At 37.5% G+C, this 27576-nt stretch overlaps 4 protein-coding genes across 4 annotated transcripts; 2 read left to right on the plus strand and 2 right to left on the minus strand.

Annotated features, from left to right (window-relative positions):
• Positions 1-58: 58 nt before the first annotated feature.
• On the minus strand, positions 59-4254 carry LOC135635718 (probable serine/threonine-protein kinase PIX13). The gene is made up of 6 exons (XM_065147000.1): positions 4026-4254; positions 3142-3488; positions 1965-2100; positions 1228-1370; positions 1024-1147; positions 59-644 (listed from the first exon to the last, which is right to left on the minus strand). Exons 1-6 carry the CDS (start codon positions 4090-4092, stop codon positions 301-303), a joined length of 1161 nt encoding a protein of 386 aa, XP_065003072.1. The 5' UTR covers positions 4093-4254; the 3' UTR covers positions 59-300.
• A 3238-nt stretch (positions 4255-7492) lies between these two features.
• On the minus strand, positions 7493-17954 carry LOC103980636 (uncharacterized). Its single transcript, XM_065149247.1, has 9 exons — positions 17506-17954; positions 16896-16941; positions 16705-16771; positions 16534-16579; positions 16349-16447; positions 9579-9647; positions 9124-9478; positions 8858-9015; positions 7493-8547 (listed from the first exon to the last, which is right to left on the minus strand). Exons 1-9 carry the CDS (start codon positions 17890-17892, stop codon positions 7693-7695), a joined length of 2082 nt encoding a protein of 693 aa, XP_065005319.1. The 5' UTR covers positions 17893-17954; the 3' UTR covers positions 7493-7692.
• Positions 17955-22987: 5033 nt separating this feature from the next.
• On the plus strand, positions 22988-24038 carry LOC135637027 (glutathione S-transferase F9-like). The gene is made up of 3 exons (XM_065149351.1): positions 22988-23185; positions 23274-23322; positions 23418-24038. Exons 1-3 carry the CDS (start codon positions 23039-23041, stop codon positions 23885-23887), a joined length of 666 nt encoding a protein of 221 aa, XP_065005423.1. The 5' UTR covers positions 22988-23038; the 3' UTR covers positions 23888-24038.
• Positions 24039-25461: 1423 nt separating this feature from the next.
• LOC135637028 (probable cytokinin riboside 5'-monophosphate phosphoribohydrolase LOGL6) lies at positions 25462-27576 on the plus strand. Its single transcript, XM_065149352.1, has 6 exons — positions 25462-25662; positions 25745-25842; positions 25981-26011; positions 26139-26238; positions 26694-27124; positions 27346-27576. Exons 1-5 carry the CDS (start codon positions 25489-25491, stop codon positions 26894-26896), a joined length of 606 nt encoding a protein of 201 aa, XP_065005424.1. The 5' UTR covers positions 25462-25488; the 3' UTR covers positions 26897-27124; positions 27346-27576.

Consider the following 27576-nt stretch of genomic DNA (forward strand, 5'->3'; position numbering starts at 1 on the left):
CAGCTATTGTGCTTCCAAATTCCATATGGTAAAATGCTTATGCAAGGCGTGCAATGACTCAAACTGGAACTTTCAGCTCATTATCATATTAGAGTCATTATCTCAAACAATTCATTGCCAAAAATGACAAGCAAACTAGAACATACAAAAATGGGGAGTGATTTTTACAAGCAAAACTCACTCGACTGAAGCTTGCTATCACCATCTTTCTTTAGGAGTTTGCTAAGAAATTCCATGCCTTGGATGAAGCAGTCAGTGGGTGTGTTGTGAGGAGCTCTGGCCAAGACAGGAAGGAATGGCCTAATGGGAGACATTTTTAGCGTCTCTCGACCTGCTTTTTAAGGCTTCAATCTTCTCTAGTGTCTGCACCACTTCTTTCATAGATGGACGGCTCCTAGGATCACCGGCAAGACATTTTAGAGTCAGCTGCGCAACTTGATAAGCCCCTTTCGAGGAGTATTGCCCGTCGAGCCGATTGTCTATTAGTCGGGCCAACTTTCTCCTATCGGCTAACATTGGTCTAGCAAAATCTATCAAGTTGTGTTGCCCGCTTGGACGATTTGTGTCGAGAGCCCGCTGACCAGAAAGCATTTCCAGTAACATAACTCCGAATCCATACACATCACTCTTCACATATAAATGACCTGGATGAGCAAGGGAATTTGTTACAGAATAAGAATCATATTAGGAATAGTTCATGTAAATACAAAAGATAGCAGAAACATCTTACGAGATACTAGAGCAAACAAGATCCATTAAGTTTTTAGTTCTAATATAGGAGTAAGAAGTGGACTAATGAATAATGTGCTGTTATACACTAGAACATTATGTCTTCCACAAAATAGCAGTTTTTTTACCACTTGAACATTTGAATGATGAAGCAACTGATGGCCTTTCAATTATAGATTGAGCAGACTCCACATTTCGATATGTGAAAAGTAATCCAGTTTCTTATGCAGTAGCTACTCATATTTATTTGCACAAGATTTGAAGCAGTGAGTGCAAATCATTGAAAATACATACCAGTAGCGACATATTCTGGAGCTGCATATCCATAGGTGCCCATGACTCGTGTAGTGACATGTGAGTCTCCACCACTCGGTCCATGCTTCGCTAGACCAAAGTCCGAGAGTTTTGCATTATAGTTCTACACAAGAGACAAGAAAATGCATAAACAGATCGCTTGGATTGAGAAAGCATATGAGGCTCTGAGGGCAACATTTTTACCGAGTCAAGGAGGATGTTAGAAGCCTTGAAGTCCCGGTAGATGACTTGCTTCTCTGATGTATGCAAGAATGCAAGGCCTCGAGCTGCACCTATTGCTATCTTCAGCCTAAGGCTCCAAGAAAGTGGCTCAAAAGCTGACCCTTCTGCCTCAAAAGAAAATTTACTTCTCAAACACTATCTTACTGAACTTACATGATTAGTAACATCATTCCAAGAGCAGTTCAAGAGAAGAAATAACTCTAGGTTCTTTTAACACAACATACAATTTCAGTAAATTTTTGAGTTCAAGAATTAGCTGAAATTTTTTAAGCTAGAATTTTCTTGACTGGGGATGCCGGGGATGCCCTTTGTACAAAGTTTTAATTTGAGGGAGAGGAACATTGTATATTTCTATGTCATGAGCATGGAAATAAAATACTTGATTCCAAAACAGAAAAATCGACAGACTTTGTTTTGTGGTGAAAACAGAAGCCAAATGATTTAAGCCTTGAGAAGTTAGATAGTAGCATAGCATTTTGATATCATTCCTACAACATCAAAAAGTTTCCAATACTGTGGTCAGGTTTGGTATTTTAACAACAGAATCAAATAACAAATAGAATTGAGCCTGCATTAGTAGAATGTAATTGCATGATGTGTGTGTGTATATAAATATAAAGATGCAATGCATCACCAGTATTCAATGATAACTTTGATCTTTACATTAATAGGAAAGCAGCATTTGCCATTGAACTCACTTCTGAAGAGGTGGTTCTCCAAGCTGCCCTTTGACATGTACTCGTATACAAGGAGAAGCTCCTTGTCCTCCAGACAGTAGCCCAAGAGCTTGACGAGGTTTGGATGAGAAAGCCGTCCTAGGAAATTCACTTCAGACTGCAACAATAAGTAACTTTAGAAATCTTAGTTGCATTAAGTGGAATCAACACAAAAGCTACACATTCTTTTGTGCTAAAATAATAGTCAACTGTGTAGACACTGCATCTTCTGTCTCTTTTCATCAGTCAGTCTCCTCTTAAATGCTAAAATCAAAATATTGAACAACACCATTGCAGATAAAACCCAATAAACCTTACTAAATTTAACATTGAACTTACAGGGTTTTGAACAGAGTGACTCCTACCTAATTGGACTGTCTGATAATATGACACTGGTTTTCAATGTATTATAACTAGAAAATAACCTCGAAGAAACTACAATAACAGTCGACTACTGTAATCTTAGTTGACTGCAACCGTAAGTAATGCTAGTAATCTTAGTTGCATTAAGTGTAATTAACACAAAAACTACGCATTCTTTTGTGCTAAAATAACAGTACTGTAGTGGCCTTCCATAAAACAGCAAGAATGTAGACACAGCATCTTCTGTCTCCTTCCATCAGTCAGTCACTTCTTAAATGCTAAAATCAAAATATTGAAGTACACCAATGCAGATGAGACCTAATAAAACTTGCTAAATTTAACACTGAACTTAAAGGTTATGAACAGAGAATGCCTTCTACGTATAAATTGGACTTTCTGACTATATATTGCCATGGTTCCCAATGCATCATAAGTGGAAAATAGCACCAAAGAAACTACAAAAATATAATAAACAATTTATCTATTAGAATCACATGATACAAAATGAAGATGGAAAATTGGTTTGACATTATGATTTTTATTTTTATTTATTTGGTAAAAATCTTCTTCAGAAAATTATCCAAAACAGATGCTATTGCTCGAAACAACATCTATATGCCTGAAATAAGAAAGAATATATGCATGCATTCAAACATATATTGTAAAAGCAAACACAGGTTATTAACTAATAAAAGCAAGGGAATAGGATTATTTCAATAACTAAAGAACCAAAATAGCAATATTCTGAATAATGACATCAAATTCTTTTTAGCTTTACGATGATTGGGAGTTTCACCTGCCATTGCTCCAACCCTTGCATGCTCTCAGGGTTCAGTTTCTTCACAGCAACCACCATTCCAATTCCACTCTTTGCCGGATTCAGAGTCTTCTCCTCCACCCATCCCTTGTACACTCTCCCAAATCCACCTTCCCCAAGTACTGTATCAGGCTTGAAATTTCTCGTGGCAATCTTTAGCTCAGAAAACGTAAAGACTCGAAGATTTGGCACCTCCAGAATCTGGCCATCCAGAAACCCCTCATCTGTGCTTGCGCCACTGACAATAGACTGACTAAAGTTGCTGCCGCTGAGGGTCGAAAGCTTCTCGGTGACGGTGCTACCACTAGCCTTTGATGTCGAGTGCGCTGTGATCAGAAGAGAGGAAGGGAATATAAATGATAAAGAGTTAAACTTACCCCTAATAAAACACAATTGGAACCGTAAACTAGAGAAGGCTTCAGAGAAATGGGAATCTCCAGGTCAAAAATCAAATCTTGATTTTGGAATTCTAAATGAATACTAACGCCCAATTCATAATGATATAGTACCAACAATTTTATTCAATAATTATGAGGATTTCGCACACAATCTGAGCAAACAAGAAAACAAAAGATTTCATCTTTCTTGCGAATGGAGTGTCTAGAGGCACGGAAGCTGAAATGAATTGAAGGAAAAACGCAATCTTGCAGCTACACGATCAAACCAACAGAACAATTGAACAAGAATCAAACTTCCATGATCTGCAATTCAACCAGGAGAGCCAACAAACCGACGCAAAAAAAAACGTCAGATGGGGAATTTGAACAAATAGCCGGACGAATCAGAACCATATAAAAATCTGAAATTTTTTCCCTGTAAGAGACAGAAATGTAATCTATGTTTCTTCTCTGATCCAACAGTACCTGAACTCGACGGCCTGGTATCAGAGGGACTCTGAGACCCCGGGTAGAATCCCAAGCAATTCCCCATACCAACTTCTCTCTGTTCCCTCCGTGCTGTTCTCTCGTCTGCTCTCCCTCCCAATAGAGGATTGTACAGATGGGCATCATAGGGCAGCAGGGTAATAGATGGGGACGAGGCCGAGAAAGCGAAAAGTGAAGGGAGTGAGAAAGAGAGACATTGACTTGCTCCCTGCTCTCATCTCCGAGGCTGAGAATGCGAAAAGGGTAGGAAGCAACATAGAGGAACATTGACTCGTGCCCTATTCGCTCCCTCTCTCTCTCTCTCTCTCTCTCTCTAAATAGACTCACAAAGTCAACGGCTTTTTAACAATTATTAGATAATTTTAATATATATATACATGTATATATATATATATAACACAAAATAATGTGTTATTTTTAGGTCTTATTCCTATAATTTACTCCTTTGATTCAGATATTGGCCGTTTAAATATTTCTAAGTAGCAATTATATATATATATATATATATATATATATATATATATATATATATATATATATATAAGTACTTGAAATCCAATTTTTGATTTTTCAACCCAAAGCCTAAGCGTAATTAGTGTATGATTGCATAAATGACAGATGATCAAATTATTTATATTTATGCGTCTCATATTCTCTTTAATATAATAAATTATTAATTTTTTTAAACACTTGGTGGTATTTTGGATTGTAAATTCACTTATGACATATACAAATATAGTTGAGTATAAATAATAGTAGTCAAAATGCTTACAAGTGGATCACTCATTGCCAAAAAAATGTCCATCACTAGAGTGATTTCTTAGATGGGTTGGATTAGAAGTACCCACTAATTTTGGTTAATCACTATCAAGAATTATAATCCTTCTATTTCTAACTACTAAATTTCCTCCCTACTTTGAAAAGCAACAAAAATCATACAATATTTTATGGATACTTCTGCGGCAATTTCAATAGGATGTGCTCCCAAAAGCATCCATAAATAGGAAAAGAGAAGGCATCGTTTGTGTTATGCTCGATCGCAAGCCTTTCCTTTGTTCACATATCCCACCGTCTTTTGTTAGACGACAATTGCATTGGAGTTTGGGTTGACTCTGTGGATGGGTTTTACATGTGCAAGTCATGCTGATGCTTTCAGCAAAGGTTGACTTTACGATGTGTGGCTTTCCCACCCGTGTCCTGTTGATGCTCGGAGCACGAGGTTGACTTCGTGAAATGGGCTGCAAGATGGCGCCAAGTGGATCCCTTGGGGATGAAGTCAACGCATTTCCCTCGTTATGATGAAGTGATAGATAACTTAATCCCACACATGAGATATAAAAAACAAGTTCTCAAAGCTAAATGAGACGAATTAGATCTCATACTGAAAGTAGAAACCATTTTTTTCTTTTTTTTTTCGATGAGATTTGATCGACCATTAATTTTTTTACCGGATAAGATAGCTTAATAACAATTCGCTACTAATCGAACATCACTTAGCTAATATTTTTTAATATCGATTAAAATTCTTAATACTATTACGCTAACAATCAATAAATATGTCGATTATGCTGGTGTATTTGTATGTATGAGTATCGTAGATATCGAAGGGTTTATACAAAATGTACTAATTTTTGGATGTGTCTATATGAAATTATTACAAAGTATGTTTTCTTGATTTACAAGATTTATGTACTAATTTCAATGAGAATATATCACAAATTAAACTTAATAAACCACAAACACTCTACTGATAGCATGAAAATTGAAGTTCCATAGATTTGATACCTCCTTGTGGCAATTGTGAACTGTGTTCAATTCTCCAACAACAATGGACTAATTTACAAGAAAAGGAGGTTATATGCTTAACCATAAAGGATAATGTTTGGATGTGGAAGGAGTGTGTTCTCTTATTGCTTTCAGGCCTACCAAATGCTGATGGTTCTAAAAAACAATGATGGTTGATCAAATCAAATATGTAGTTAGGTTTGGAAGATATGGTCTACCAATCAATCAAGAATAGTTAGGTTTGGGAGATGGAACATTAATTAACTTCCATTCAGCACTCCCAGCTTTTCTCTTTCTTCCTTCTTCCTGATTTCTATGGTCACAGAATCTTGGCTTTATCCAGTCTTCCAATCTTTAAGCATCTCATGGGCATCAAAATTATGTTGGTGCAATAAACTATGTCGTAAGTAACTTCCATTCAGCATTCCACCTTGTTTTTTTATTGCTGGTGTCTGAGTTCAACCACAAAGAAACAAGCTTCAAAATCTAAGCATCCAGATTTGCTTTCACAGACATGAATTGTGGCCACACAATGGATATGCAATGTATGCATGATGAATAGTGGAGTAGGGGACACCTCACACTGTATGGGGTCTAATTTGTGCCATCTTGTTAGATCTTTTGAAGGCACACGATCAACACAAGCAAACATCTTTTTCAATTATCATTCAAGATTTTTCTTTTTCTTTTTTTGCTAAATTGTGCTTATGAGATTTGATATCATGAATGAGATCTTGAATCCTTAATCTTTGACAATACAATACGCTATTTCGTAGTCTCAAATAGTTAGAAATTCATAATTTCATCATGAATTTATTATTATTATTATTATTATTATAAAAAATATATTTTAACGTTAAGAATAATCGATCATAGATTATTGAAACTTTATAATTTTTTTATTATTGTTGTCGCATAAATATAATCGATTCACAGAGAGATATTTACGTCCATAAAAAGAATTAAAGAGATATTTGCAGGTATATTAAATGCCTGCAAATGGATTACTTATTGCAGCAAAGGCTTGGAAGCAGTCCAATCGCAAGCAAACAAACATCTCCTCTGTTCTTGAAGCCCTTCAAATTAATATTGCTGGTCTCTTTCTAACTCGGGTTGGGTTGACTTTGTTCTCCTGCCTCCCACAGCGGCTTTCATTTTCGAAGATGTTAATATGCGAATGAATTCTTTTGGAGAGAAAGGAAGGTCAGGTGCCCTGAGATCGAGAAAAATATGATGTTGATGGTTATTTTTGACCAAGCAAATAGATCAAGACCAGGGTTGACTTTATTCTCGTGCATATTTTAGGTATGTAATATCATATCATACCGATGTTTCGAGATTGACTCTACGATACGATACCATGTACCACTCAGTATACCATGACATATCTTTAAATATTTCTTCCTCTCTATTATTTGAAATTACATACAGAGGGTATTATTGAAATTAGAGACAGAACATATCCGATGGTTGGAGCCTTGTAGTTGTGCTTACAGTGGATTTATAGTTGCAGAACACCTCATAATACCAAACAAAGATTTAGAACTTGTACTTAAAAAGAAGCCAAACTAAAACTTACAAGCCACCTGATACATGCATGTAATAGCTGAACACCTCATAATAAGATCATCACTCTCACACCAATCCGACTAAATCTGTCATAAATAAGCAAAGCCTCATGTGAGAATTAATTTCAATAATAATTAATCTGTACAACAGCCCTATCACTTTTACAACAGAATGCTGGTTACAGTAGTAATTGTTAGGGAAAACCTGCATCATTTGGGGGGCGCTATTTCTAATACCAAGAGGCGAAAAGCCACTTGTGATCTCTACCAAATCGAAAATGGGAATTACAACTTCATAGTTGCAATGATAAATTTGGGTTCTGCGAATCTAATAGGAAGCCTGAGACTGGTGACCCTGGTGTCTGGAAACCAACATTTAGATCAGGAGGTACAGAAGCCGACTTCGGATTTATCGACAATCCCCTCCATGTGCCTTGAGAATCATGTCCGGAATCAGGCAAGTGGCTGCCGGAACTCGAAGATGTACTTGGATCAGCAACCATTGTCACCTTGTCCATATTGAAATTACTAATGGTCGTTTGACTACTGTTTCTTGCAACCATGTCACGCGCTCGAGAATGTGTTCTCATTGCCTCTGAACTAAAGCTCTCTGGCGAGGCACATGTAATAACACTTTTGCCAACTTGAGAGGGATGATTAAACCCCAATGGGTTATTAAAACCATTCAAGGTGGGTTGCATAGCTGGAGCAGCTTGGTTAAGATGGAATGGAGTCTTTTGCCAATTACCCTGTCCGCCAACAGCACTCTGTGGTTTGAAAGCACTTTCATGGTTTCTGGCGATGACCTCCCCTGAATCTAAAACTCTACTTGAGAGAGGAGATGATGTAGCTGGTGTAGTGTTTGCACAGACTTCAGTCAACAAGCCACTCCGGGAATGTTCAGATGCTAATGCGCTAGTTGTTGGGGTGCTTTCTGGTTGAGAAACACGGGAAGGAGATCTAGTTAGTAAGGGCGGCTGAGACTGTTGTGGTACTTCATTATCTCCAACCCATCCACGGCCAAATTTTGTTCCGGGAGGAAGGACACTTTCAATTCTTTTAGCAGCAATTTCCCAGCCAATGGGACCAAGGTTTGCAGCAAAACGTGCCAAGCTCCTGGCATATGCGTGCTCCATGTAAAGGCCAACCTGATTACAATGAGACCATCATCAAATGTTCAGAAACTATGCTTTTGTGTCAGATTCTAGCACATAGCAATTATCTGAAAATAAGTCAGAGAAGCACTAAAACAAGAGAAACAAAACAAGAAAAGGAAAAGATATAAAGCATGTACTACTCTTTCAGTACGGATAAGTGAACATGAACTTGTATGTTAACTATCTATTCGTTCTAACAAACTGCGACAAGTACATGTGAAACAAGTAAACCACATCACTGGACCTTGAAGTTGCAAATAAGAACAAAGCTCGCATAAGAGTTATAAAACATGATACTTACAGGAATAAGTTGCTTTCTCTCTCCCTCAAATGTTGTTAATACTGATGGTTCACTTATGGAGCCGAATACCTGGGGATGGCTATATGTGATACGACGATTTTCATCTATGACCAAGGACTTCTTGGGATATTTCATCGAGAAACCCTTAACTGCAGAACCTGAAAATAGAACCCAAAAAGAACAGCTGTAATTTTTTCCACAACAAGGTGATAAACTTGTTATTTGTTCATTTGGAGGTGCCTGATTATAAAATTTGAAAAACAAACCTGAATTATCCTCATTTCTTTCAGACTTGTGATCGCCAGTCAAACTATGAGATTCAATAATGCGAAGACCATAAGGCTTTGCCGGTAACTCGGATGAACTTGTTTTGTCTAACCCTTTTCGTGACAAATCATGTGATAAGCTAGTCCAGTGACTACTATCTCCGGCATTAGAATGTGTTGCATTTGAAGAGAAGTTGGAACCAGCACGGTCAACAGGAGGCCTACCAACCTTCTTTTGAATATTCTTAGATGGCGGCCTACCTCTCCTTACTGGCTTTGGTTCTGGTTCATTATCATCACTTTCTTGTCTTAAATTCTCAAAGTTCTTTTTTGCAAGCTCTTGTATGGATCGGGCCTGTAAAGTGAAATACAAATCAGCATTATATGTATGAGAAAACAAAACGCCTGTCATTTCCTATGTATTAATGAGAAAATCATAGGGAATGGGTAAACACCTGTCTGTAGTATATTGTATCTGGTGCATTGTATTGCATTGCATTTGAGCAGATTAAGATGACATCTTTCTGCAAAAATATATACAGCATGTCACTAAGGCTAAACTCTTTAACAGTAAACAAATCACTGCTCATACACTGACGAAAAAGCATAAAGAAACAAGAAAGGTAAAGTGCATCAATGACTTAAATGTATCATCAAGCAAACCAAAGACAATCTACAAAATTCTAAAGTGAGTAGATAGAACAAGTTTCATAAAATGACCATATCCCCAGTCTTAAGCATAAGAACAAATCTATAGTAAACAAAGTATTTGTATCAACATGCAACTAACAAAACTTGCTGAAAATTTTGTCATTGAACATTATCAAATGCAATTCAAGAATTAAGGTCTCATTTGCCAGGCCTGTGCTATCATAGTCTAGTAACACACGTAATGCTCTGGGTCAATGCCGTACCCAAGCCAGCACATGGCCAGAGCATGCACATGCACAAACACAGTAGTTACTCTTTTATCCTGCAATTAGCAATTTCACATGATAAGTATAGGGAATGAGTCGCCAGTTGAATCCTTAATTTAAGCAGTTCAAGAAGGCCATTCAGATTGCTGATTTCATAGATCATTGTTATATTTAACACTTCCTTTTAAGAGTAAATAACCTAAGATTCCGACCTTCATGCAAGGATTACAATTGGCACCATTACCTGCACCAATTTCCAAATAGTACTAGCACAGTATGCAAGTCTCACGCTGAAAAGACGAAAAAAGTAATAAAAAAAAAACCAAAGGGCAAAGACCAATGGGGTAACTCTTACTCTCCTCCACTGTATCAGAGGTCAGTTAGAACCCTAGCCAACTTGAACAACCTCGACTTTCTCTTCTATCTTGGCTCAAGATCAATGGAATAAACCAATTAGGTGGCCTCAAATACATTTGGTGGCAAAAATTAAATGAACCAGACACTGCACAGTGACAAGCAGGCTTGAAACTCTATGTTTTGGCAGTTATTCTTGTTGCATGGTTAAAATACTAGTATTCAAGAAATGCAAGTTATTATAACTGCCAAATTGATATTATTAAATAAACCTTGTATATTAGCAAAAGACTTATTAGATCAGATCCATAAATTGTGGTTTCAAAGAGAACACGCAAAGTGCAATTTTATGACTGAAAGTCACAGTAGTTTGATTAAGATTACCATCTTGCATAATTCATCCAACAAATAACATCGAGCTAGACAAAATATTTTAAGGGTGCATTTTCAGGTTTCCTCACACAAGAGCAAGACTAATCCTTTTCAACTCAATTATGTACATCAGGCTTGTAATAATTAACGTTAATAATTTTTGGCAACAAAGATAATCAAATCAAAATGGAAAAGTTGATTGTGAGCAAGATCACATGGATAGATTGCTCAATATAAAAAAGGCATATGGGTTGTAGATGCTACCAAGGATTTTAACTTAGGCCAAAAAATCTTTCAGCTGAAAGACAGCTTTGGCAGGGTTTTCAAGCCAAGAACAATGTATTGGTAATGAAATAAGACTTTCCTTTGCTTTCCAGCCAGGTCAATTTAAATTTAAACTCACTCATTTACCTTTGACTAGCTTTTTTGTCAGCAACACAAACTTGTGTGGTCTAATATTTGTTGGGTATCACTTAGTTTTAGTAGTTAGGGCTCTGAAAAGGCCTGGAAAAATCCAGCCAACACCTTTCATCATGGGGTGAAATTTATAGGTACCCTGCTTGTTGTCATTCTATATTTGATTAATGATGGCAACAAGCAGGGTCTTTATAAGTTACCCACATCTACCAGACGCACTTAGATTAGATTCCAGTGTCATTTAGTTGAGTTTGAGCTGGGTTTGGCGAGAAATTAAGTACATGAACTTGGTTTGGTTTCAGGCACGAAGGTGACTAGCAGGTTCAGGGAAATTAGATGGACACTACCCATTACCACTCCTAAAAATGACTACAATCATTAGTCAGACAAAATAATTTAATAATAATTTTCTGTGTCTGAACATGTACATATATGCTGAACCAAGCATTTATGTCAGCAACCATTTCATACCTTCCGGTATTAGTATGATAGTATAATAAGATTCCCTCTTCTCTTGAAGTTTTGAGTTCATAAGAAAATGTGCAACCTTTATCAAACTCTAACATCCTCTCTCATGTGCAAATAATGAAGGATTAATAGGCTTGCCACATGGACCCAAGTACAAGATAACAGTGTACATTGTCACTGACATTGGAAAGCAGTGTGATTTGTACCCCATAACTGCTTTTTGATGAAATCTGCATCTTTCAGAAAATTTGGGTGGCAACATTGAATCATGAGGCAAGGTTGAAACAAATAAAGTGTATATTTAAGGTTGTCTAATTTGTAGCTTGTATTTGACTCTCAATCAAATATGCTTCTGGTTTAGGTGGTGAGCCTTGAAAGATGAGACAAGATTAATTCTAAATGCATATTATGGAACAATTTCAAGAGTTTGGAACTTAAGAGCATCTTTGCACATTTTCAACAATGTTGAAGATGAAGGTTCAGAAGTCAAACAAACTTTGTAGTTAAGCAAAAATTGTCGCTATTGAATTGATGACTCAATCTTATTACAGATTTATTGCTGCAATTTGGTGAAATGTTTAACAACCTTGTTGTATGATTAAATAAAAAATAGTCCTTAACCTTGACCTCCACAGGGGTTGTTTAAAGATTGATATTGCCGTCCTAGAGAGTCCAAAAGAACAGGAGGCAATTTGAAGGTGTAAATCCTTTTGGGAGATCAGAATAGAGATCTTCCTCAAGCTCCAGCACTATACCAGCCACTCCTGAAACTTTGGGGGCGATAATGAAGGGCCTATAGGTTCGAGCTGTTCCCAGTTATGACTCGAGGCGAAGGTTGAATCACTAAAAGCATTGATGCTGAAGCTGATTAAATCAGCTCTAACCATGCATTGTTGTGTATGTTAATGTGACTATTCGCTGTTAATGATTTTTGACATCTCAAAGACAGAAAGGGCTGCTATTACCACCTCTTGAGACAATACATGGGCCCCAGTAGCAGTGGCCACATTGTGGGAGTTGACCCCTTAGTTAAACTCATTTGTCAATATTGATCCATGTCCAGAATTTCCTCCATGCAGATAGGAGGAACGAAGAATACAGAAAGTCTTACCAGAGTGTAAAAGTAGGTTGTTTCATGCTATCTTTTGGTATCACAATTAGCTTCCTCTTTCCATCTTCAACAAAAGAAATATGGTTATCGAGTATGTAAATCACATTTGTTTGGTTGAAGCATCTTGAGATATATGTAATGAAATATTTCATTTGCCTCATCATCTCCTAACAGCTTTCCTAAAGATGCATGTCAGTTGTGGAGCAAATCAACATTCTAGAAGCAAATATGAACCTTTAACCCACTCCAGCATGCAATCTTTACCAGCTAAGATGCATGTCAAAGCTCCTGGACTCGAATCCCACCTTCGAATCCTCTAGAGAGAGAGAGAGAGAGAGAGAGAGAAGTCTAAGAAGAGAGAAGAGAAAGATAAAGAGGACCTCCATAGAGGTTTATTTCTGAATTATAGTCCACACATCTCCTTCAAGTAGTCACAACTTACAGTCATTGTATATATAATAAAGTAAAATCCCTTGTAACCTAATTAAAATTTAAAAAAATACTTTCAACTTCTTCCATTTGGGATGCTATCCTTCCTTTGGCTGACCCTCATTTAGTATTTATTGTTTTCTAGATTGAAACCATTTTTCTGTTATCAACATTGATTGTATTTATCAAGAAAATATGAGAAAGAACCTAAAATAAGGTCTTTTTCAAAATTTATGGCCCTTTTCCATACAACGTTACATGCCGACATACATATACCAGACTCCTACCAATTCATGCCTGGACCAATACAAGTCTAGTACCCAAAATTCAATTCCTTGACTTAGAACGTATAAAGATCAGAAAACTTGAGCCTGTAATGATTGGAAAAATCAGATAACCCAAGATTAACAATTCTAGAATCAAACTAAAACTTAGTACATGAATGAAGGCAAAAGTAATCAAACTTTTGCCAGCTCAATTTTATTATTGGTCAAACATTAGCCAAAAGTAATCAAACTTCTACACTGGCTGGACTAGGCATACATGAATGAAGGCATATTCGTGTGCTAGAACTGATGATGTGGCATTGCAGGGACCTCCCTTTGCTGCCCAAACCCAATAGCCAGACCTGGTGTTGGTCTCCCATTCCACAGGGATAGAAATGACACTAGCTTGACCATTCATGACTCCTAGTTGGCCGACCCAAAGATGATCGATGTTGAACTTTTTTGCATGTCAAAAGACACTTCTATTACTGAGGACGAATGTATCAAACCTCCTTTTTGGGTGCCAAAAAATTGCATCATAACAAGTAAATGTTAGAAATCTAGATAGGAGGATCAAAAGTTAAACGTCATCAAGGGTTTCATTTTCTTCACTACACCATAAGGTTCTACTCATAAAGTCAATCATTATAGTTCATGTTTCAAGTACTATCTCTAGGTGCTAATCTTTTAAAATCAGCAAATCTAGCTTGGTAACTCCACTATCATCTGAAAGATGAACCAATTGCTCTTTTATTTGAAAGAGATAAAAATTGAGGTTGGTTACTCCACTTTTATTTGAAAGGATGCATAGGAATTTCTATATAGGAATCTAGGGTGCAATGTAAATGGCAAATAACTAATCACAAAAATTCTTAAGAGAAAAACAAGAGAAACAAAATTGAGGTTGGTTACTCCACTTTTATTTGAAAGGATGCATAGGAATATCTATATAGGAATCTAGGGTGGCATGTAAATGGCAAATAACATATTTAATAATAAACCCATAAGATAGGGGTTTATACACAAAAGAACCCTCAGTAGTAATGTGTTGGTTGGATCAGTAGGATGGTACACCACAGAACTGTAAATCACACAAAGTTCAGTAAAGGAAAAAGATATCATGATAAAAATTTTTACTTCTAACAAGAAATATAAACATCAATGTAGATTTATAGACCAAATCAAGAGTAAAACTACTTAATAAACAAGTCATAGTCAACTAAATGGAAAATCGATTAGATATATAAATTAAAACATACAGCCTGAACATAATGATTTGTTTAACTTTAACCTTAAACTACATATTTATGTACATCAGCAACCACCATCTTGACGAGACATACAATAAGTGAATAAGGTGAATGAGAAAATGCCAAATTTCAAAGCTTAACTAAATAATATATGAATTCACCTCATTCCCTGTCGATACAACATAATGGAAAAGAACAAAAGAGTTACAGGTTTGAATTATATAATAACTGTGAAGAATACACCATCATAAGAAACCCAGATGAAGTGATTTAATTATAGTTCCAAGTTCAGCTTCAGAGAATCTAAGTTAACACGCAATTGCAATACTAAATGGCAACAGGAAGTCATTTTGGCAAAAAATCAAAAGCCAAGTTTTCATCTATGTAGGCTTTGTTATCTCTAAAAAGCATAAACCTAATGACTCATCTTGAGAAGGGTCCACACAACATTATAGCACCAGTAACACTGATGTTGCCCCATAAACTTTTCCCAGGTTATACTAATCTATCTTTAAACCTAAGCCCCAGCCACCATCATTAACTTTGCCCAAAATGTAATTCTATTTCCAGCTCCATCGTTAATTCCAACCATAGGTTGTTTTTTAATTTTGAAAAAGTTTACTTTCAGAATTTTAATATAGATCCAATAAGTTTGGCATTCTTCATTGTGGAGAGCAAATTCTTCAGGAAAAAGATGCAAACTTCAGCATAATATGATAACAAAGGTGAAAAGTTTAATATGCATTAAAGTAGGCGTTTTCAGTAAGAAATATAAGTGGAGTAGGAAAAAAATTTAGACAAAAGATAATGGAACCAATGAAAGTTTGGCTTACATGCTCGTTGACCTACTTACAATAGATGAATGTATGCAGGTGAGAATCAAATTATACAATAAATGGACAATGCCAACAAAATCAGGCCATTAGTTTTGAGGAAGCATAGATGGAAAAAAACAGAAAATTGTACTCTTGTTGACTGGCTTTTGTTTATCAAAGAGGAAGAAGGAATTGAGAAATTATACAGCAATCATCATAAGCAAGCATAAGCTGTTAATATCCACAAGAAGAGAAGACAATGATATCAACTTTGTCATTGCAGCCAAGGAGTCACATAAAAGCAGATTTTGAATAAATGACACATAGGAAGTACATAGTTAAGTTGTTAGGTTTGTGGAAAAGTATTTCTTAGCACCAAAAATCAGTAACTTGGACTAATTTCAATGAAGTCAACATAGCAATTATTATCTTAGTTAAAGCATAAAACAAATAGCTGCATGTCACCTTCAAATGATATATCATAATTAATCATATTCAGCATGAAATCCAATGCCAACAGTGAATGAAACAAACTGAAATCTGTAGCCTGAATCAAATCATGAATCAGCGGCACGATAACACAAACCAGTAGTGACTAAGATATGCTGAAAGAGAAGACCAAATTTGCAAGAAAATCAAGAAGAAAGTGGAGCAACTGACTTCCCTTCAGATTTTCATTAGGACAAAAAGGTAAAGAACAGTACAAATGCAAGAAACAGAATGCAGGGCTTTCTTCCAACCAATAAAGAAGAAAGTTACAGTTAAAGCAAAGTTTGATCTGTCGAGAAAAAGACCCAAGTTTGCCAATGCAACATTCTTTACGGACCTCAAATTGCTCCAGGTTCGCATATGCTCCACCTGACAGCTTCTTCCTGATGGTCGCAAAATCCATCGGATGCTTGATAATATCATGGTAATCTGGAAGCTGCATATATCACACAGCAGAACATAAGATGTCAAGTAATGTCCACACGCATAGGAAAAGATGATGTTATTTGAAATGAAACACACCTCCTCAGGATCAACCGGCTCCGCAAAAACACCATAAGTATCTTTCCTGAGAGCAAACCAGTAAATCCGGTGAAAAATACTTGAGCAACAATTATGGACACATTGGCCAAGACTGAAACAGGTAAAGGGAAACTGCAGGTGAGGCTCGATTAAAGGAAGCACAGAACTCACTTCTGCAGCCTGTCGAGGATGAAAACCAGCAACTTTTTGTCCGGCAATGGTGTAGTGGGCCCAGAATCTGATGTCAGGAATAACACAAGACGTTAACAAACAAGCAACACCAAATAAATAAAACGAAAGACACAAAATCGTGTTTTTTTTCCTTTTTCTTCCTATCTTTTAGGATCATTTTGAAGACAAACCTTGTGGAAGATCCATCCCTTTCGACGCAGGATTCTGCCCTTCCGTCTGCAACATCAGGGGGGAAAGCCACACCATGTCAGTCAAAAGATAAAAGGGAAATAACATCTTGTTGGTAACAAGAGAAAGGATCGCCAGGTCAAAAAAAGGAAGGGTCCAATAGAGGAAGAAATAGAAGTAGGAGAAAATCCACGATTAATTAAAAGGAAATTAGACAAACAAAGCTCCGACCACAAAAGGTTGCTTTCCATTTTCTACAGAAACAAATGATGAGAAGAAGGTTGACCTAGTCAAATCGCATAACTCTCACTCGCTCGAAATCAACAGCGAGAAAACCGAAACAAATAAATGGAAAAGCCAATCCAGAAACACAACGGAATCCAAAGACGTCTTAAGAAACGGACACCTCGCCCAACCCGATAAGCACGCACAGATTCCGATCCAAAACCAATTCTGCACTATATTTTCCCCGAATCGAGAGCCCCCTCCCAATTCAAGAGCCTGTTAAATTCCGGAACGACTAAACCCCCCATTCCACGCCGTAGATCTAAACAAGCCCTACGCGTATAAAAAGGGGAAGGATAAGGGGGGGACAGAATGGGATCATCCAACCTGCGCATCCGATCCAGCGGGGCCGATCTTTCCCGCCCTGCGGCCATCGGATTCGGAGCCGGAGGCGGCAGTATCAGCGGAGGGGATGTTAGGGAGGCGGAGGACGAGACGGAGCTTCTTCTCCCGCCTTCTGCGACCTGAGTGATCGTCGCCGTCCTCGTCCTCGTCGTCGTCAGCGGCCGCCGCCGCCTCGGCGGCTGCATCGGGTTTGAGGCGAGAGGAGGGGCGGCGCGGATCGTCGTCGGGGTTAGGGCTGGGGTGCTGATCCTCTTCCCCCTGCTCGAGGCGCTGGAGACGGAGGCTGCGGCGCTGGAGATCCAAGAGAGAGGGACGGCCCTTCTTCTTCTTTCTCCTCTTCGACGCCACGGGCGGCTTCGTGTTGCCCATTTCGCACGTCCCCTCCCCTCTCTCTCTCTCTCTCTCTCTCTCTCTCTCTCTTCTATCTTTCGTTTCTTTTTTTTGTTTTGTTTTTCTTCTTCTTGGAAGGATGTCGCACGTGACGGGCTACGCGGGTATATCCCGATGGCGTGCTTCGGACAATAGCTCGGCCCATAACAGCTGTGCTTGGAAGATTAATGGGCTCCTTGGGCTTTGGATTTTGGGTTTGGTTAGTGGAAGGATGTCTTCCCGTCAATCACGTTCAAATTCCACCTAATTAGTTGCTAATAATATTCTACGATAAAATTTTATTTTCGTCACTTATTTTTTCTTAAATAAAAGTATTAAAAATATATTCATTTATAAAAAAATACTTTACCTACGTACAATATTTATGGAGAAGTTTGGATGCAGACAGCGGTAGATGATGCATTCTTTAAATAATAATTATTGTGAAGCAAAAGATATCACGGAGGGACTATATTTGACTTAAATGGCTTTATTATGTTCATATTGAATTCTTCTTCTTTCCTATTGATTCACCAAACCAGAGTTTTCAAATTCTTACTACATGTTACCACTCGTTTAATTTACGACTATAAGATCAATATAAAAAAATTTTAAAATATATTATGAATGATAAAACCTTTTATTATAATTCATATCTTATAATTTTATCATTTCAAACCGATATCTACTAGTCAGATAAAATATAAAGATATATGTTACAAATAATAGTTATTAATTTTTTTCAATTATATCAAAATAGTTTAATAATAATATGATAAGTTCATATTGAATTCTTCTTCTTTCCTATTGATTCACCAAACCAGAGTTTTCAAATTCTTACTACATGTTATCACTCGTTTAATTTACAACTATAAGATCAATATAAAAAAATTTTAAAATATATTATGAATGATAAAATCTTTTATTATAATTCATATCTTATAATTTTATCATTTCAAACCGATATCTACTAGTCAGATAAAACATAAAGATATATGTTATAAATAATATTTATTAAATTTTTTCAATTATATCAAAATAGTTTAATAATAATATGATAATAACCATAATAATTATTGAATATTAATCCGTATAAAAAAACTTATATGATAATTATAATCTTCACATAGCATAAATCATGTCTTTATATGAAACATAAATATTACATCATAATTTTAATATATGCATGTGAATAACTAAATAAATATTCAAGAATAATAATTAGATTTTTATTTATCGCTTGTAAAATTTTATCAATTTGTTATATGAGAAAACTATATATATATATATATATATATATAATTTCATATAGAACCCTCATACTAGTAAATCCTATTTAATTGGATAGGCTCATAATTGGGCTTATCGATTTAGACTAATCATTTACCCAATTAGGCTCCTTAAAACTAAAATTGATCAAAGTCAAAAATTGATCAAAATTAATTTTTTTCTAAATTCGTTCAAAACTTAATTCATCAAATCTAAATCTAATCAAGTAATCAAAATAAAGTCATGATATCAAAATATTTGATTAAAATAAATTAAATTAGTTGATTTTATAATTAAGAATAGAAGTTAACAATTTTAAATTTCAAAAGGTAAAATTTAATTTTACTTATGATATACAGTAAAAAATTTTGATTTCTTAAGGGCATAATTAAAGAGTAAATTTAATGATTGATTGTATTTTTATTAACTTTTTATGGGTAAAATTATCTTTTTTATAAAAATCCTAATTCTCTTTCGTAGTTGTCCTCGACTATGAGTTGCTTGTAGTAGTGTCGTTGTTCGTATGTGGTTGATTGACAACCTAACTACCGCTTTGTTATGACATCATGCCTATACACAATTGTGCATCACCATATTGTGCTATGTCATCATGCCCACAGTTGTGCACCGATTGATGACCACATCGTCGTCATAACTCTTAACGATGCCACACAACCTTTGGGTACCAAAACCTTCGATGTCTAATCGACGTTGATCGTAGCTAATAAACGCCATAACGATATCGTAGCAGTTACCATCAACAACAATAATTGCAGTAACCATCATAGCCATTGTAATTGTCGCACTGTTGCAAATGTTATAAGGTCGTTGCACCTCATGATGCTTTCATTAGGTACATAATTATTACTCGGGCTGGCAACCACCATAGGGTGTTACCCACAACAATATTATCGTCGATAGCAAGCTGTTGATATTGATCCATTAATCAAACACAAGGAATCTTATATCACCCGTAAGCATGTGGCATGATAGATTAGATAGAAAAGAAAATCAATAATATAAATAGATCGTTCAAGCATCATAAATCAAATAATACATTTTCGCTAGTGAATGATGATAACAAATAAATTTAAACATTAAATAAAATTTAAATACTTTTATAATCTAAAGTATTTAATTTTAAAATATACCTTTGATAATAATTGTAAGCATAAAAATCATAATTATGTAATTATTATATATAAAAAAATTAATGTTAAAAATTAAAATTAAATATAATATATCATATTTACAATGTGTGCCTTTTCGATGCTACTCAAAAAAACTAAGTATAACATCATCGAATCTAAAAGCTATAATGATATCGATTTAAAGCAAAGAAAACTAAAGTCTCTTTTTCTTTTTCTATTAGAGACAAAGGAGATTAAAAAATATATATAATCTCTCGATAACGTTATGTCATATATCCATGTTAAGTCCATATGAGATCCTATGTATTATTTATAGATGAGAATAAAAGATATAGGATAAGTAATTAGGAGAGTCCCTCCCATCAATATCATCTTCTAAGGAATTTTATCATAATTAGATTTTCTTTCTATTAATCGATGATTATAATTAGAATCCAATTATATCTATAATATATCTTACCTATCTAATTAGATAAAAATATATAATTTAACACATAATTGTAACTTCTTTTTAAGCTACGAAGAGCTTTAATCTATTATGTAGGAAGTAGTAGAGAAGATCCGTGTTACAATTTGATTCGATGCCATTGATTAATATGCTAAAATGGACATCTATCCCTCTTCAAACATTTTGAATGCAACTAAAGATGCATTCTCAGTTCTTAGTTATATTGTTAAGATTCAATTCTCACATATATTCAATTCAGGTAGGACAATATGGTAGCTGATGGGCACTCTAAATTTTGATGCAGCATGAAAACTTGATGGTCCTTTCAAGAAAGTTGGTAGCTACCATTCCACCCAATCTTCCCAATGGAAGCATCACTATCACGGATCAAAATTTGCCATCCCTTTGGAATCCTACTTGTCGCATTAGAATTGATTTACCTATTACTGCATACGTATCCGGCCATCATTCTCCTTGGAGATTTAGTTGTTCCAGAGACTTCAACAACCAATTAGAGTCCAACATTTAAACTTGTCACATGTTCAATATTAAAAGATTAGATAGCATGTCGGAATCTTTGGTGCTAAAGTTAAAAGAAAAAAGTATTGACGTGAGTCAACCATCATGTATACAAAATTAATATTATTTAGATCAAGGCATATAATATCATACCGTATAGATGTTTCGAGGTTGATTCGATACAGTATGATATCGATGTACCGAGCGATACATCAGGACATACCGAGCGGTACATCCTGATATACCGAATAATTTTATATATTTTCTTCATTACTGTAATACTATAGCACTGCTACAGTATAATACTGTACCGATATATCGTCGGACCGATACGTATCATCTGTATCGGACGATACCATTCGGTACTACATACTATGGTTTAGATACATTACATGTCAAGGCCTTGCTATTCCAATGCAATTCTATATGCAACTGGGGAACTAATCATGGAATCGATTGATATACCTCTTGCATGCTCTAATGATATCCTAATTCACGAGATGATAACCCGAATCACCACAAAATTCTAATCTATATTTACTGACATACTAGTTATCTCTAATCTAGCAAAATTGTATTGGGCATATTCTTGATAATTTTTCTTTAATATTTAAAAGTTTGAATGATTTATCCCATGTTTTGAATAGTATCAAGAAAAAAATATTTATAATTATACATATAGTATTGTTTTACAGTGGACTCTCAAGATCGTTACTTTTGTGATTGATGTTGATTACGAGGAGTAGTCGTAAGTTAAATCCAGAACACGATAAGCGAGGTATATATATATATATATATATATATATATATATATATATATATATATATATATATATATATATATATATATATATATATATATGAAAAAAATGAAGAATGTGTGTTAGAGATGGAAAATTGTTATTCATATTGTAAATATATTGTAAATAATTATATTATTATAATATTTTATTAATCATGAAATACAGATATATTATCCTGAATTTTTATGAAAAATAACATACAAAATTTCGTATCATCATAAATTAATTATTTTTAGTTTAATAATTAATATTTAAACATTAAAGGCATACTAGTTGACCAAATCAGATAGTTGTCATATTTTTATTCTTTTACATAAAATATGTGATACATGATTGGATTAGGTGTCAGATACAACATTTGGTTGCTAAACAATACTCTCTCTCTCTCTCTCTCTCTCTCTCTCTCTCTCTCTCTCTCTATCCCATAGCTGGTAGCTAAATAATAACTTTGTGATTTTTACGATATTGCAACTAATTAATAATTTATTAATATCACATTTGAAATGTCAAATCACTAGAACAGCTTGTTAGATCTATATGATTGCATACTCATGGCTTGATCGACCACCTAATCGCCAAACTATAATAATATTTGAGCTTGATATAATATATGTCACATCATACATGCAATTTAATGTGGTTAGTGATAAGTATGAAGACAACAGCACCTATTTATCCCTACTTTGACCGTTCGGTGTGTTACACCAACTACCATTCATCTGAGGGACGGCCTCAAACCGGCATGGCTCGATGAGTCCTAAGTCTCTTTTGCTCGATCACGTGTCAAAGTTAGATGAAGACCACGTGCATGCCAACTAATCATACAGCACACACAGAGAGAGAGAGAGAGAGAGTACATGGCATCACTATATATAGGCAGTCTGCACTGCATGCTACGTGGAAGATAAGAAGAAGAAGAAGAAGAAGAAGAAAAAGATTGGACAGTATAAGAAAAGATGGCGGTGAAGGTGTATGGAAAGCCACAGGCAGTGTGCCCGCAGAGAGTGATGCATTGCCTGGTGGAGAAGGGCGTCCCCTTCGAGTTCGTCCTCGTCGACATCGACGCCATGGAGCACAAGCGGCCTGAGTACATGGAGAAACATGTGTTCCTTAATCCTCCAACTCTCTTTGCGTTAGTCATCGAGTTTGTATTGCGATCACGCTTAAGTTTAAGCTTGTTTCTTGTGGCAGCCGTTCGGCCAAGTTCCCTTCATTGCTGATGGCGACTTCGAGCTCTTCGGTAAACGCATTTAGCTTCTGCCTCATGGTTTGGTTTACGTGGATTATTCTTCTTGCTCATGGAGCTACGCCGTTGTTTTCGATCGAGCTCCTCAGAGTCTCGGGCCATCGTGCGGTACTTTGCGGCCAAGTACGCGGACCGCGGGCCCAACCTTCTCGGCCGGACGGCGGAGGAGCGAGCCAAGGTGGAGCAGTGGCTGGACGTGGAGGCCATCAGCTACAGCCCCTGCGCGTTCACAATCGTGTTCAACCTTTTCCTGTTGCCCATCCGCGGCCTCCCGGGGAACAAAGGCGAGGCCGTGGCCGCCATGGAGAAGCTCGACAAGGTCCTCGAGGTGTACGAGGAGCAGCTGTCGCGGACCAAGTACTTGGCCGGGGACGAGTTCACGCTGGCCGACCTGACCCACATCCCCGTGACGCGCTACATCGTGGAGCACTGCGGCCTGGCGTACCTCCTCGATGACAAGCCGCATGCCAAGGCGTGGTGGGAAGACGTCAGCCGCCGGCCGGCGTGGAAGAAGGTGATGAGCTTTGTGGCGTCCGGGGCGTCATTCTACGCCCCCTAGAGTTGCTGTGCCACTGCACATCATGTGTTCGATGAAAGGTCGGGGTCTTATAATGCGTCATCGGTTTTGATGTAGTAGGCAGGTGTTGTGACATTTCCTTCCTGAACGTCAATAATAAAAATCTGTATGCCGATCAGGCGAGCATTGTATCTTTGTTCGAGAAAGGTAAGTTGAGTCTGTACTTGATGGCATGCCAAGACACGTATTGAGATGAAAGCGAGTAAATTAGGTATCTTCTATGGAGAATATGCTGCATAGATTTTGCACTGTGGAGTTGTCGTTTTGTCCTTACTCGCACTCAGGAATAGGAGTTAGCATCTGCTATAAACGAACAAAATTAAATATGATTTACATATTTATATTAGTTGATTGTAAATTATAATTGATATATAGATTCTTAAACTACAACTTATATTAATAATCTTGAATAATATCTTTCCAATGTCTGTTGTCTCTTGATGCAAGTGTCTAATCCCAAGTTCTCATCAAATAAGATATGAACGACATCTACCGCTAATAATGTATCGATGGCTCCACATTGAGAAGACTCCACCGAGGAAGCTTTGTGCCGCTCGCTCCCTTGTGGACCACAGATAGATAGATGCATGGAGGGATAACCTTAGCATGACGAAGCAAATGACTAAAAGGAATCGATCTAAACAAAGATAAAAGGATAATGACACATCCCCAAACAACAGTGACATAAGGTTTCCGAAGCACCATAGATCTCTCGATGACATAGACGATGTTCCTTTTTGTGTGCTGTGACTGCCTACTCCTGAGAGGTGCAATAACGAGGGTAAACCCTCTCGCTCCCCACCAATCTGTTCATACTTGGGCATGTGGAGGTGTGCCGGGACTGTTCCTGTGGGGCGCCTTCCATGCATATAGCATTTTTGTCAACTACCGGATCAGCAGGAGCTCGCCAAGATTTAATGGAATGCCAGAGTCTGCACCGGACACTGTTGGGCGGTGCAGTAAGCTTATCACTGGCTGCTCCTTACCTATGACTGCTGACACTGTTCCAGCGTTGCAGCTCTTGCTCGTGTAACATGAGGCCAAAGCCAACCTACCCCAGTATCAAATTTGAGGAAGAAGAGAAGAACACCATAAATGAGAGACGTAGTTGTTGGGGCGGTGAGGAATCCGGAGGAAGTCGATGATGATGACCTCCCAAGAATAGACGTTGTACACCTCCTACGTGTGATCATCGTCTCTCACAGCTTTCTTCCTTCGGTGTGGGAGTGGAGCTACTAGGCGTGAATTCAAGGCCACCTTCCTTATCGATCCAGCTTCTGAGCACTTGCCCTCCATCTCTGCTTGTTTCCTGGCATCACTGTTGGTCCTGATTGGACCACCTTTGCCATCTTCGGTCGCCAATGACCACTACCGCCAAACCTACTGTGCGGAAGGACGATCTGCAACAGTATCAGTGACAATAGTAATAACTAACCGACGTTGCAAGTGTTCCTGCAGGAAGTCTTCAGCTTAAGATTAACTATTCAGAGAGGGTAACTCGGGGATTTATAGTGGAAGATCAACCTTCTCCAACGAGTCATTGGACGGCGAGGGGCTTCTAGGAAGAAGAGAAGGAGCCACATATGATGGAGGACCAAACGCAAGCGAAGTCAACGGCAGTCGCTAAGAGAAGGGCGTCATCGTCGTCGTCGTCGTCGCCATCATCACGGTTCAAAAGAGTCTGCGTGTTCTGCGGTAGCAGCACAGGGAAGAAGAAAGGCTATCAGCTCGCAGCTATCCAACTAGGAAAAGAATTGGTCGTTTAAGAACCACAGCATGGGTTTGCTGCCATTGCTGCCTGATAGAGATTTCGTTGTAAGCCTTTTTTTCTTGTTTCAGGTGGAGAGGAACATAGACTTGGTGTACGGCGGAGGGAGCGTTGGGCTCATGGGTCTCGTCTCGCAAGCTGTTTTTGACGGCGGCCGCCATGTCTTAGGGTCATTCTCTTAGTCTCTGCTCTGTCTCGGCCGCTGCCCTGCATGCACAAACTTACATGCACACACACGCACGCAAAAAATGTTTTGTGTTTTGATAACGATCCCCAGAATCTTCATGATTTCGGTGCTACGATGCAGGATAATTCCAAGGACGCTCATGCCCAAAGAGGTAAACCAGTTTCTTCCTTCTTCTCTTCTCGGTTCCCTCTCTGAATTAGAGGTTGGCGTCGCGTTCAGTGACAATGGTTTACTGTAGCGACATCCGACTTAACGTGGGTGGTTTTGGCCAATGTTAGATAACCGGAGAGACCATAGGGGAAGTGCAGCCCGTCGCCGGAATGCACCAGAGGAAAGCCGAGATGGCACGTCAGGCTGATGCCTTTGTTGCTCTTCCCGGTACGCGACATATCCTGCCACTCCTATCTAGAACACAAAATTTTCTTATGGATATCTATATATATTTAGAAAGAGAGAGAGAGAGAGAGAGAGAGAGAGAGAGAGAGAGAGAGAGAGTTTTGCTCAAGGACCCTTCTTGAGATCCATCAGCTCATCATTTGCTTGTGATCTGCACCCCTCAAAATGCCGTCTGAGTAATGCACTTTCCTGTGGTGTTAAACTTGCCAAGTAGCAGCACGAAGCTCGAAAACTAAGCGGTTTGACTTGTACGTTGGCCGAGTTGAAAGAGTAGTGAGTCAACCTACTAGCCTTCAATTAAGCCACAAAAAATGTCGGTCCCTTTCTTATCAACTGAAATAACTTTGGCATCATTAGCGATAATAGTCATGCAGTAGGTCTGAAACATGATTACTTTGAACGTCACTATTAACTTGTTTAGCTACTTGGGAGAGCAGGAGGGTACGGAACCCTAGAAGAACTGCTCGAGGTGATAACTTGGGCTCAGCTGGGAATCCATGACAAGCCGGTATCTGTCGATCTGAACACTTCTTTTATGAATATGTTTCTGAACACTTGTCCTTTTTACTCTCATGATTTTTCTTACTGTATCTTCTACTACCACAGAGGTGTACCAATAATGTCGATGCAACAGTTTTAGAATTGATGCAATGTACCCTTCTACAACAGTTATATGAATCTCTGTGTGTGTGTGTGTGTGTGTTGTGTTCTGTGACATGAGCAGGTGGGTCTTCTGAACGTCGAAGGGTACTACAACACACTGCTATCTTTCATCGACAAGGCTGTGGACGAGGGGTTCATCTCTCCTGATGCTCGCCATATTATTATCTCGGCACAGACAGCTCATGAGTTACTGTCCAAGCTTGAGGTACGTATACCCATTCATCGCGTGTGTATCTGCTAAAGCAACTCATGGTTGAGATTGTAAGCACCTTTTACTCTTTCGGTAGAAAACAATTCAAACAACGTAAAAACAAAAGCAGAAAAAACATCAAATACATTTAATCTGAAGTGTGCTTTCTATATATTCTATGCTCTCTCTTGTGCAAACTTTTGGCAGCAGGTAGTAAAGGTATCTCTTGCATGCAGGAGTATGAACCCAGGCATGAGAGAGTTGCATCCAAACTGAGGTGGGAGATGGAGAAGTTGGGTCACCCCCCCAAGTCGTACATCGCGCGCTAGTAGAACACCACCACCTTGTATGAGTAATTATAAATGCCCAGTGATGCAACCATTGTAATCTTTACTTCAACTTTCGGAGTGTGTCAGTAACCTTTGTTCTAGTCTTTGCTAACTTTTACCAAGTATCTAGTCAACCTT

This window comes from Musa acuminata, chromosome BXJ3-4, assembly GCF_036884655.1.
Source record: "Musa acuminata AAA Group cultivar baxijiao chromosome BXJ3-4, Cavendish_Baxijiao_AAA, whole genome shotgun sequence".
In the NCBI taxonomy this organism is placed as follows: domain Eukaryota; kingdom Viridiplantae; phylum Streptophyta; class Magnoliopsida; order Zingiberales; family Musaceae; genus Musa; species Musa acuminata.

What these genes read in the sequence shown, in the direction of transcription:
- LOC135635718 (XM_065147000.1), bottom strand. Translation starts at nt 4,092, where the DNA reads ATGGGGAATTGCTTGGGATTCTACCCGGGGTCTCAGAGTCCCTCTGAT. An exon ending in TACCAGGCCGTCGAGTTCAG is followed by an intron (nt 3,489 to 4,025) that starts GTACTGTTGGAT and finishes TTCTGATCACAG; the next exon opens with CGCACTCGACATCAAAGGCT. An exon ending in TCCAGAATATGTCGCTACTG is followed by an intron (nt 645 to 1,023) that starts GTATGTATTTTC and finishes TTGCTCATCCAG; the next exon opens with GTCATTTATATGTGAAGAGT.
- LOC103980636 (XM_065149247.1), bottom strand. Translation starts at nt 17,892, where the DNA reads ATGGGCAACACGAAGCCGCCCGTGGCGTCGAAGAGGAGAAAGAAGAAG. An exon ending in CCGCTGGATCGGATGCGCAG is followed by an intron (nt 16,942 to 17,505) that starts GTTGGATGATCC and finishes CTGATGTTGCAG; the next exon opens with ACGGAAGGGCAGAATCCTGC. An exon ending in AGCCGGTTGATCCTGAGGAG is followed by an intron (nt 16,448 to 16,533) that starts GTGTGTTTCATT and finishes TGATATATGCAG; the next exon opens with CTTCCAGATTACCATGATAT.
- LOC135637027 (XM_065149351.1), top strand. Translation starts at nt 23,039, where the DNA reads ATGGCGGTGAAGGTGTATGGAAAGCCACAGGCAGTGTGCCCGCAGAGA. An exon ending in CTGAGTACATGGAGAAACAT is followed by an intron (nt 23,186 to 23,273) that starts GTGTTCCTTAAT and finishes TTCTTGTGGCAG; the next exon opens with CCGTTCGGCCAAGTTCCCTT. An exon ending in TGGCGACTTCGAGCTCTTCG is followed by an intron (nt 23,323 to 23,417) that starts GTAAACGCATTT and finishes CGAGCTCCTCAG; the next exon opens with AGTCTCGGGCCATCGTGCGG.
- LOC135637028 (XM_065149352.1), top strand. Translation starts at nt 25,489, where the DNA reads ATGATGGAGGACCAAACGCAAGCGAAGTCAACGGCAGTCGCTAAGAGA. An exon ending in TCCAACTAGGAAAAGAATTG is followed by an intron (nt 25,663 to 25,744) that starts GTCGTTTAAGAA and finishes TTCTTGTTTCAG; the next exon opens with GTGGAGAGGAACATAGACTT. An exon ending in GGCGGCCGCCATGTCTTAGG is followed by an intron (nt 25,843 to 25,980) that starts GTCATTCTCTTA and finishes GCTACGATGCAG; the next exon opens with GATAATTCCAAGGACGCTCA.